This window comes from Rhea americana, unplaced genomic scaffold, assembly GCF_003343005.1.
Source record: "Rhea americana isolate MKP2758 unplaced genomic scaffold, rheAme1 scaffold_2, whole genome shotgun sequence".
Lineage (NCBI taxonomy): Eukaryota > Metazoa > Chordata > Aves > Rheiformes > Rheidae > Rhea > Rhea americana.
Window position 1 is genome coordinate 15,660,724 of NW_028186149.1, and position 11,248 is coordinate 15,671,971.

Consider the following 11,248-nt stretch of genomic DNA (forward strand, 5'->3'; position numbering starts at 1 on the left):
GCCGGGAGGAGCCGGCGGGCGCGGGTGCCCCTTGCCCGTCCCGGTAGCGGTTCGGGCTGCGGACTTGTACTCGGTTGTGAGCTCCTTACCTAAACCGCCCCGTGCTGCTGGAGCTCGTTTTTTAAGAACCTGCGATGGAGCAGTGTACCCGTAATTGTCTTCGCCTTAATAAATGATCCGCGTGGCTCTGTGTTACAGATGTTTGCTTTTTCTTTAGAAGCTTGATCTAAAAAGGCCGAGTTAGCCGAAGCTATGGGTCTGTCCGCATCCTCCCCGGCTGTTGCTGTGCCGTCGCCAAATGCATCTCAACAACACTCAATGGCGTCTCCACCTTCAGGGTGTCCGATGCATCAGGAAAACATGAATGGTAATCACTCTTGAAACTTCAGTAAAAAACAACTCTTAACATGGAAAACCGATTAAAAAAATACTGAGGAGAGAAGAAAAATAGTTGTTCTAATAAATACGTAGATTTTGCCCTTCACCAAAATAGCCTCCAAGTGACTCTCCTCACAGAGGAGTTTGCCGCTCACCAGAGCAGCACGCAGGCTGTTTGGTCTTTGGTCTGTAGAGACAGCAGGTACTTGCTATAGGGTGCAACCTGTGCATCCCTCCAGCTTGTCACGTTTAGCAGGGRTCCTGCAGATAGTTCCCATCACATGGTAGACCTGTAAAGTGTCAGCGAGGTGCAGAGGCCCTTATGAAGGTGGTAACTGGGAGCAGATGCCTGTCACTAGGAAAAAGGAAAAGGGGTGGCATGAGATGGCCAGCTGGGGAGGGAGGACATCAGCAGCTCTTTTGCTCGTAGGATTAACACATGCCGGGTTAATACTGCTGTGAAAATTTTAGCTGCAAACAACTGGGTGGGCCAGCACAGTGCTGGAATGAGTGTTCAAAGGACTGCGTAAGAAGCTCAGATGTTACTATGGTGCTGGTTCTAAAATGGAAAAAACAATGATCATGGAAGCTTGTTGCCCAGATGAGGACAAGTGAGTACCTGTTTGTATTTGTATTAGCATTCAATGAACTCTTGTTTCCCAACTCTTGTCACRTATTGTAGGTTTCATTTTGTAGTGATACATATACTGTTTTTTTTCTATATTACAGGTTGTCCAATGCACATGAAGACTCCTGATCATAGTGCTGAGAATGAAAACAGTMTTCCTGCACATCAAGAAAGAGCATATGAATATGTAGCACGTCCAGTGAAGTCTGGGGCATCTCAAGTGGAAGATGACATAGATCCTAGCAATATGGTAACTTTGACTTCATTCAGATATCTTTTCAGACTTGTTTCCTCCTGAAATACTGCCATAATGTAATTAGTGTAACTGTTATTAGTGATACTGTCTGAAGTGGAAACTCTGGCAATTAATGTTATTGTTCCATTTTAACTCTGATTTTTTTGCTTTTGTATGCAAATACATGTATAAAAAATATCAGGTCTTACTTAATGCCTTTGTCAGAGTTCTGTTTCTTTGATGCTAGTTCATAAATATCTTTTGCTGTTTATTTCTATGTGCTAGTTGTATGCATGGGTTTTTATATTACTTGTTTCTAGATACTGTGTAATGGTTGTATGGGTAGGTTCTTGTACAGGTCTCTCCAGGGCTTCCTCTGGTTTATAAAGAAGTGTAATGCTGATTTGAAAGCTGAGGTTTAGCAACAAGGTATATTTCAGTCTTCAGATGACAAATTTGTGCAAAGAGCTTGAATACAACAGAGAATATAAGTGGACTTCTCTGAAGGCTGGCATTCTTGACCTTTSTCTCAGCAGATTAATTATTTTGATTTTTCTCAAATACTGCAACATTAAAAAATTTCTTACTGTAAGGTTTTTTTTTTTGCTATTGAGATGATTATCTTTATTTTCTAGATGCCACCTCCTAATCAGCTTCCATCCCCAGATCAGCCATTTCCACTGTCAACTGTTAGAGAAGAATCTTCCATTCCTAGAGCMCATTCTGACAAGAAATGGGTCTATCCTTCAGAGCAAATGTTTTGGAATGCTATGCTAAGAAAAGGGTAAATAAACTGTAATTATCAGATGGCGTGTATGTAAGCTTGAAATTTATGAAGTAATATATCAATAGCTATTATTCATTGATATTGTTTAAGAGTTGTGGACTCTACAAAGTAAGTGGTTAAATTTCACTTAAAAAAAAMCCCTGTTTTTCAAAACAATTTAAAAATAATAAGCTGATCTGAAAGATAACTGCTACTAAATAAAAAAATCTTAAAAGTATTAAATAAAWGCTCTTAAGTCAGTACATAGTCTAGGCAAAGTTAGTATGGCTGCCAGCTTTGAAATGCAGTTGGCTTTATGCTAATTCTCTGAAAATGGTACTAAAAGTTCTATTATTGCAAGAACATCTACACTGGCTAAAAGAGCGAAAACTAAAATGATTTGGCAAATGGGCATTCTTTGTCTTTAGAGAAATCTAGCATGGGCAAGACCTAACAAATATTAAATGTCTCCTGTAGCCTAAAAAAATTCTTCTGTGCTGCTGCTCCTTCATTCTTTCATGTTTAGTTGCTTGTCATGGTTAAATAGATCTACGTTAATGGCATTTACTATTGAAACAATAGTAATTCATTGTACTACATGTCAATATTATAGWTAAAACATTATGTCATAAACAGTCTATGTTGAACGCCTACATTTTGATTCTGTAAACTCCTATAAACTTAAATGTAAGCATGTATGTTCAACTTTGTGCGTGTTGAGAAGTAAGCACATGTAGAGCCATAGCGCAGGATCTGAGAGATGGAAGGCATTTCTAAGTGTAAGTGAAATATAGTAAATACAGGGACTTCTGTGTATTAAGAATGCAAGTGGGATTTTTTTCTGAGTGTTTTTATGTTGAGTGTCCATGCTATAGACTTGTTTGCCACAAGTGCATTGTTTGCACTTTGTGATACTTTCTGAGCTAGTTGAAACTGTTAATTTAGCGAACTAGAATTTGTGGATCTGTACAATGATAACTTTGATAATTGCATATGTGCACTGAAAATTAAGTAACTTTCAAGATAATTAAGCAGAAGAGCTAGAAGTTACCAGTCTTGCTTTGTAGCTTTGTGTAAGCCCTTAAATCTCTTAATTGAAAAACTTACCAGATTAATTGAGGAAGGTGGAATGGTTATGCAGTAATACTTGTAAATTGTTCTCATATTCTTATTTTTTAGATGGAGGTGGAAAGATGATGACATAACAAGTGAAGATATGACCAACATCATTAAGATTCACAATCAGAATAATGAGCAAGCTTGGAAGGAAATTTTGAAGTGGGAAGCTCTTCATATTATGTAAGTAAATATGAAATGAAAARCAAATCTTCTGTTTTAGCTCTTACTTCTGTTATTATTTGAAAGTAGAATGTCTTTTTATTTTTCCTGGAGTATCCAGGTGCCTGTACACCACAAAGTGGTGTAGCATTGTGCATTTTGATTAATGTGGAGGAATAAGAAAGATTGTCCAGAACTTGACTAGAACTAAATAATTATTATGTTGACAAAACTGATCAGCATTTTGGTGGTGTACATAATGTGAATCGGAGAAATTGACTTCTTACTATATTTATCTGAGAATGATGAATGATTAAATTAAAATTCTTAATGTTGTGAAATGGATATAAGATGTAAATTTACAGATTAAAAGTGACTGGCATAGGACAAACTCTTTTAGGTCAGCATAGTGCCTGTTCCTAGAAGAGACAGATTAATTAATACACTGCATGTATGTAGAAATTGTTCTGAAATTCCAWGACCTTAGTTACACAATAGCTTGGATTAGGGTTTTCTGTTCTATAATGGTTTTCTGTTCTTTAATCCCTTAAACTGGTGGGTTAGATTTGCTGAGATCTGCTCTGCTGATATTAGACTGATGGCGCAGAGCATATCAAAGGCACCATACTAGTAGTAAGTGTTGTCAGAAACTAGTACTCCAAAATCTTTTAAAAACAGCTAGTTTAGATCCCTTGTAATTTATATATATATATATATATATATATATACACACACACACACACACACACATATATATATATATAAAATCATACAATCATAGAATGGTCAGGTTGGAAGGGACCTCTGGAGATCATCTAGTCCAACCCTCAGCATGGCCCATACGGGAATTGAACCCGCAACCTTGGCATTAGCAGCACCACGCTCTAACCAACTGAACTAAACCTGCCCCCCCTATATATATATGTGTGTATATATATATATATATTTTAGTATTGCTGTTTCTCCTGATCAGTTTCTCTATTATTAAAACAAAATTACTACAAGGGTTTAAACAGTAGAGCAAAACTTTGTCTTAGAAGTTAAAAAAATATTTTCTCTTTTTTTAATTGTGTGTTTAGGGAATGTCCATGTGGACCAACACTGATGCGATTCGGAGGCAAAGCAAAGGARTATTCACCAAGAGCCAGAATACGTTCATGGATGGGGTATGTGGGCAGGAAAGAAGGACTTTTAGTGAGAGGGGAGGAGGAAGAAGGCATGTATCTGAAAGTGTAGTGTAGAAGTAATTTTAAGATGTTTTAGAAATGGAATTGCAAGTTATAATTATCAGAGGATCTAAGTACTGGTGGTATTCTTATGACAGCATCTGGATAAATACATCTTCTTAGAATATGAGTTCCGCTTCCTCTCCCAGATTTGTAATATCCATTAAACTAACTACAATGTCTGCTATGTGTCTTTTCAGATATGAGCTTCCTTTTGACAGACATGATTGGATTGTTGACCGATGTGGAAAAGAAGTCCGATACGTTATTGATTATTATGACGGTGGAGCAGTTGATAAGAACTACCAGTTCACTATCTTGGATGTTCGCCCTGCATTTGATTCTTTCTCGGCTGTATGGGACAGAATGAAGGTAGCTTGGTGGCGGTGGACGTCATAACTATCCCAGTTGAGTATAGTCAAAAAGCAGAATATTTCTCTCTTGAACTGAGGATTCATGGACACTGAAACTTTAACAAAAGTTCACTGCAACTGTGATTATTTGCATTATCACCACTGTTCTTTGGGGGTCAGAAGGGAGGAGGGGGAATTGTGTTGAACACAGCRATGCTTTATGGTGTTTTGAATTAAATAATAAAGTTACAGTAGCAAAAACATGTATCTTAATTTTCTTAACTGTAAAATCTCTTATTTTGTCACAAATTTATTTTGTGACAGTAGCTTGCCTTCTGTCATGAAATGATTCCAGCGCTACACCAAATACATGGAGTTTCTGATCCTGACTGGAATTGTATTTGGTATTATTTCATAAAACAGTAAAAAGTGGAGATCTCATAAATGCTTTCACATAGTTACAGTGCTTGGGTATTTGGATGATGAGTAAAAGATAAAGTTTTAGATTGTTAAAAACTGCATGTTTTATTAACTRTATAAATCTACATACTTGTTTTTACATCAGCACTTTACCTGTTCAAATACAGGCTTCCTCAGAAAAAAAAACAGTCAAATGTACTCTTTTTAAGTAAATGCAGTATCCTAGGTACTTCGGATACCCCTTTAGCTAAGTTACATACACATCTATAGTGTTTCTTACTATAATCACTATATAGAAGTATGTATTACTATGTATACGTACACCCTTGTGCAATTTCTTGTTACATCTGAAAAACACCTGCAGTATGTTAGTGAAACTAACATGCAAAAAACTTGTGTGTTGCATGAAAGTTTCTTTATATAAGGTTTAATTCTGGTCTGAATGCATACTTGGCTGAAGGGGTATCTGAAGTACCTAGAAATAAGATTGATTTGAGCAGTTTCTAAGAATAACACATGCTTTTACTGTGTGACTTAAAGATTTGAGCAGTATTGTGCTTAATAGGGGAAACTAACTTTTTTTTTAATGTTCTACTGTGATAGCTTTAAATTTGCATGTCTTGRGTAAATTTCTGATGCTACATAGCCCTAAATTTAAATTATTCCTCCCTTTCAGCATACATTACTCTTGAGAGTTGAGTCCCCTATGCAAAACACTTTGGACTGGAAGGAATAGCTGAATATTACATTGTAGCCTGTCAAGTGGGAATTTTTTCATCAAACTTCAAAACCTTAACTGTAAACCAGCTACACATTAATTTTATGCAAGTGGTTATATTTAAATGACATTAGAAGCTGTTTGAGGTGGGAGGGGGAGAACAATGTTGCAGTCAAGTAACTCATCTTGTTTAGTAAAAAATGATCCAGGGAAGCTTCCATTTTTTAAGGTACTAATAGAGATAAATGGTTCCCACTTCAGAGGCAACTGTCCTGGCCCAGGTAGGAATAAATCTTACCCAAAAGTCCAGAATCCTCAGAAAAGAGTGCACAATTATGCCTCTCCACTTTCCCCRTCCCTTTTTGCCATTTTTCAGAATGCTTCATATATTTCTAARTTAAAAATAATTTAGAGCAAATAAAAATCTCCATCTAAGTTATTAATGTGTAGTTGATATATGAGAAGTGTGTGAGCTTATATTAAGAATTATACTTGATTATGAAAGAGCTACCCCGCTCCGTAGCTTCTGAGAGGACTGTTCTACTGAGCTACTCCTCTTGACCTAATGGTCAAGACTGAGAGGGGGACACTGCTTTTTTTTTTATTATATTTTTTTCCCTCCCCGTTTTATGTGTGTATTTAAGTAACTTGATATACACAGAATTGTGGTTCTGTGTTTCTCACAGCTAAATATGGAAAAGGTACACCTAAGAAAGGAGTGCCTCAGATGTTTCAAAATAATAGTTTTCTTAACTTATTTCAGAAGCAGCTTGAAGTTTAGTGCATTATGGAAATTGTGGTTACTGCTAAATCTGATAAAAGATGTCATGTGCCACTTCATGAATTTATTGCCCTCTGTTATGTTCCATCTTATGTAAGTTCAAAACTGCTCTTCTCAGTGCCACTGTTAATGAAATGTGATACTTCATCATTCAAAAAAAGGAGAATCAAATAAATATACTTTTCTTAACTTGGGTGATTGTATTTCTAGCTTTATTATGAGCTCTTAAATGTGTCACATGAGAATATTTTTGTAGTGTGTTACAATTTATCTCATCTTTTAGTATGTATTACTCACCTAAACGTATGAAGACAGAATCTGAGAACAGGGATGACTGTAGTGGTGGCCAGATACTTTTTATACCTGTGGATACAGCAGATCTCAGAATAAAAGCATATGACAATAAGTATCTTCATCCTGAGTCTAGCCTAACTTTTGGAGAGAGGAATGCAAGGAAAACAAATTAAGATAATCTTTGGATTAATAATTTAATTCTAGAAGTAGTAGTATTTAAGGAAAGATAAAAGCAAGTTTTCTTGTAATTAGAATTCTAATGTAAAACTCTGAAAACAGTGATTTAAACTCTTATTTCTCTCCCTTCAGGATGATGTTTTAATGACCAAACTATAAGGTATGTAAAGTTCACGAACCTCAAAAAGCGATCAGGCTCTTTGAGGGAATTTTGAAACAATATCAAGTTCCTGGTCCCAGTCTTTCTGAAACAAAAGTGCAAACTGGGTTAATTTTGTGCACATGCAAATGGAAAAGTATAGTCCCAGTCATAAAAACAGGGCTGCTTTTTAAGTCAGGTTTGTATCTAGATATCTAAAGTTCACTGGTGTTCTGCTTTATGGTGCCCTGCTTGACGTATTGTGTTTGTTTCTTGTGGTTAAAACAGAGCTGTTCTGGTCTGCAGGTGGAGACAAATACTTAAAGGATATTGTGGTGCMCAGAAACAACTGTGTAGGTGACTGTTACATAGCAGAGAGGAAAGGACTCCGGCATAATGCTCCAGCTGCAGTCAGGTCTTAGGTCATACACCTGTAGTCTAGAGCAATACCAAGCTGTGTTACCCAGAGAATGAGGCCAGTCTGCACTGGGATACTGCTTTGGCCTTTTGCCATTGCATCCCTTCGGCAGCTAGTGACTGCCCTGCAGTTAGGGTACACGCTAACCGCCGTGCTGCCTATCTAGGAGACACTGAACACATCCTGCAGGGATCCATGCCTGGGATGCCCTCCCACTTGGCCTGGCTCTCTGCTCTCGCCACTTATTTCCTGTTAGATCTAGCGTGTTAAGTCCCCGTAACTGGGATGTAATTCGCAGCTTGTCCTTCTGGGATGCCTGCAGTTCTTGGGATGTTGTGTCATCCTATGTCATTTTGCCCTGGCACAGCATTAGCTGGCAGTTTACAGTGCGGGAAGGTGTCTCTTTTGTAACTTTTTTTTTTTTTTTTTTTTTTTGAGCAACTTTGTTCTTCCCTTTCAATATATATGCCAGCAGTTCTAGCATCAATCTCTACAAGAATTTTTCAGCTAAGCCCAAGAATTTCTGCTCTACTTTGCTGTAGAAGAGTGAGACTGTTGCTGATAAGAAAATATTGTGTTCACTGTTGATTGTTGTTATTTTTATTGCAAAAATGTTACCATTTGTGAATTATGAAGTGAAAGAGTTGTATTAGTTTAATGTGAAATCAGACAACATGCTATTTAACATTTACATCATGCATCAGGACTTTCCTGTGCTCTGTAAAAATGGTTCAAAGTCTACAATACCATGATGAGTATTGTTTTAGCCTCAAAAGGAGAGTGGCAGAGGATCTTTTAGTGCACTTAAAATGATCATAAATAATCTCAGTTTATGCTTTCCATTTTTATTTATTCTTCTGTCAAAACAGAGGAATAATCTTTTGATTTTATAGACATACAACAGTTCCTCTTTTGGTGGAGGCCCTCAATAGTTTTCAGAAAAGGAATTTTATGAGTAGCTGCTTCTTGCAGGTGGTTCTGAGAATCGGTAGATGATGGATTGGAAGAAACCCTACAAAATCCTAGAAATGCTCCATGTCCCAGAATGTGAGGCACAAGGGAGTATGAAAACGGAGCAATGCAGCCTTATTTGTGGCACAGAGGTCCCAGTCTGCCATCCTGCTGCTAGAACATAAGCTGAAATGGAGAAACTGAAGCAAAGTTACAGACTCACAGCTGATGTGCCAAACTTCAAGAGATGGAAAGATAGGTACTAACATTACTGTAGTTCAGACAGCAGCTGAAAATGAAAGGACTAGCGTATTAAGAAGCCCTACCTGAATTCTGGACTTTCACTAATGTGATTGGAAGGAATGCTTCTTGCAAACATGCTATTCCTTTAATTATACTGCCCTCAAATGCTTACTGAATTAATAGGCACCTGAGTCCTTTGTCTCCCTTTCCATACGCCTGGAGGAGACTCCACGTGGCAAGGTTCTACAAGTAGATATATTTGACATGGAAGCTGGTCTTAATATTTGGAGGATTGAATATACTACGTAGAGTGCTAGCTATGCTTATGTCTTCAGTATCAGAGCTCTCTCTACCTGCTTGTATCTTCAGTTACATGTTTAAGAAAACACAACATTGCTAGTTTTCAGTTTTTAGTTTGTACCCGGAGGTGCATCACTTTCCCAGAGCATCTGTACCTCTGAAGCAGCAGCCTCTATTCCAGGTGAAACTCTGCAGTGCTATAAGGAGTGGGCAGGAAAACTGGGCCTGATCAAACGGATTCTTCGCAGAGAAGTTGCTCCTTGGCTCCCCCCTTCCCAGCCGCAGCAGCAGCAGCTTAGCCCTCACCCTGCACTGTAGTTACCGGCTCCTCGTTACTCTGTTCCTTGACCCCTCAAAGAGGAACTGAAGCGATTCCTGGGCTGTTCCGAGTGGCCTCGCGCTGCCTCCCAGACAGGGGCTCCTAGGAGAGCCGCAGCAGCCGGGCAGCAGGCTGGCCGGCAGGGAGACGCACGTCGGGCGGCATCCCGACTGGACACCTTTCTGAAATGTCCRTCTGCTCCTCCTCTGGTAATCACCACTCAGGTTAGGTGAAAATGGGTCTAAACACGCACTTTTATGTAATATATATTTTTACTATATATTACCGCTAGTAACTGTTGATGTAACTCCCAACTGATTGGGGTCATAATTACAGTGAGCAGGAAGCAAAGGATACTAGTACTTTTGGAAATAAYTTTCAGAAGACTAATCTTACGTAGGTATGAAAGGTTACATTCTGTTTTCTTTGTCAGGTAAGGTAGAAAATACTGGTATCATCGCTGTATTGATTTATAATAGGATGCCAGGGCTGTTTTAATATAGACTGACTTTCAAGAGCAAGGTATTTTTTGAACTTTATTTGCCATGTGTTGATGGGAAAGCATCCATTTAGAGAGATGAATATGGTTAATGTTATTCTATCAAATAGAAGAACTATTGAAGAACTGAAAAAGAGAGAAAACAGATCTTGACTTCCAATTTAATAATAATGGAATATGAAGGCCAGGTTGTAACTGTAGAAGTTCATTTCAAATTTAAATATTTAGCATTTTCACTAGTCTGTGAATACAAAAAAWTTTATTACGTTAAGATGGAATTTARATCTTTGACACGAAGCTGATATTTTCATAGTGTGAAAAATATCAAGCTGACATTATACTGTCTCATTTGATGACTTCCAAATGTCAGAGTGCAGTAACTTATTCATAGGGACCTCAATGTCTTGTGATAGTGTCAATTTAAAAGACATTTACATCGACTTTTTTTATTTAAACATGGAAAATGGAATATGCAAAGTGGATGAGGAGAAGKGGGAAAGACCAGGGGCAAGAAAGTTCTTAATAATAGAATGAGGCACTTTTAAGGCTGATTTCCAAAGATGCCTTCTGGCAGCTGCAGGAGCTACTACCTAGCCGTACTTCTGACACCTCCAGGCTTATTTCTGTTCACATTACACATTCTCTTTCCCAGCTCTGCACTGACAGTTCCCATAATTTCATCAGAATTGAATGGATTAAAGATAGCATTATATATTCTCTTGAAAAAATAAAACACCCATCCTCTGCCTTTTAAAAAGTGATTTATGATAAATAAACTTCAAAGATGTAGGCCCACCGGTCTTTTTTTTTTTTTTTTTTTTAATTTATTTTTCAACTACAGTTGGGGGAGTCTTAAACATGGAAAATATTGAGCAGTATGTCTCTGGGCTGGTTAAATCTGGGGGCTCGCTGTGCCACTGGCTGTGGAAGTCCCCAGTCGGATGCCCAGTGAAAGGTTTATCCTCAAGCGAAGACAGGGGAGTGGCGCACACGAAGCTGCTCGCTGAGCAGGAGCCCGGGCTGCCGCCGGCTGCCGCCCCGGCCCGCGCCGGCCGCGCCGCCCGGGGCCGCCCCGCCTCGGGGGCGCCATTTTGTCTGCCTCGGCCTAACGCCCCGGCCGCTCCC

General features: G+C 38.4%; 1 protein-coding gene across 1 annotated transcript; it reads left to right on the top strand.

Annotated features, from left to right (window-relative positions):
* Positions 1 to 6: 6 nt before the first annotated feature.
* On the top strand, positions 7 to 6,972 carry HCCS (holocytochrome c synthase). Its single transcript, XM_085303611.1, has 6 exons — positions 7 to 367; positions 1,108 to 1,256; positions 1,877 to 2,025; positions 3,187 to 3,306; positions 4,365 to 4,451; positions 4,712 to 6,972. Exons 1-6 carry the CDS (start codon positions 253 to 255, stop codon positions 4,908 to 4,910), a joined length of 819 nt encoding a protein of 272 aa, XP_085159737.1. The 5' UTR covers positions 7 to 252; the 3' UTR covers positions 4,911 to 6,972.
* Positions 6,973 to 11,248: the final 4,276 nt, after the last annotated feature.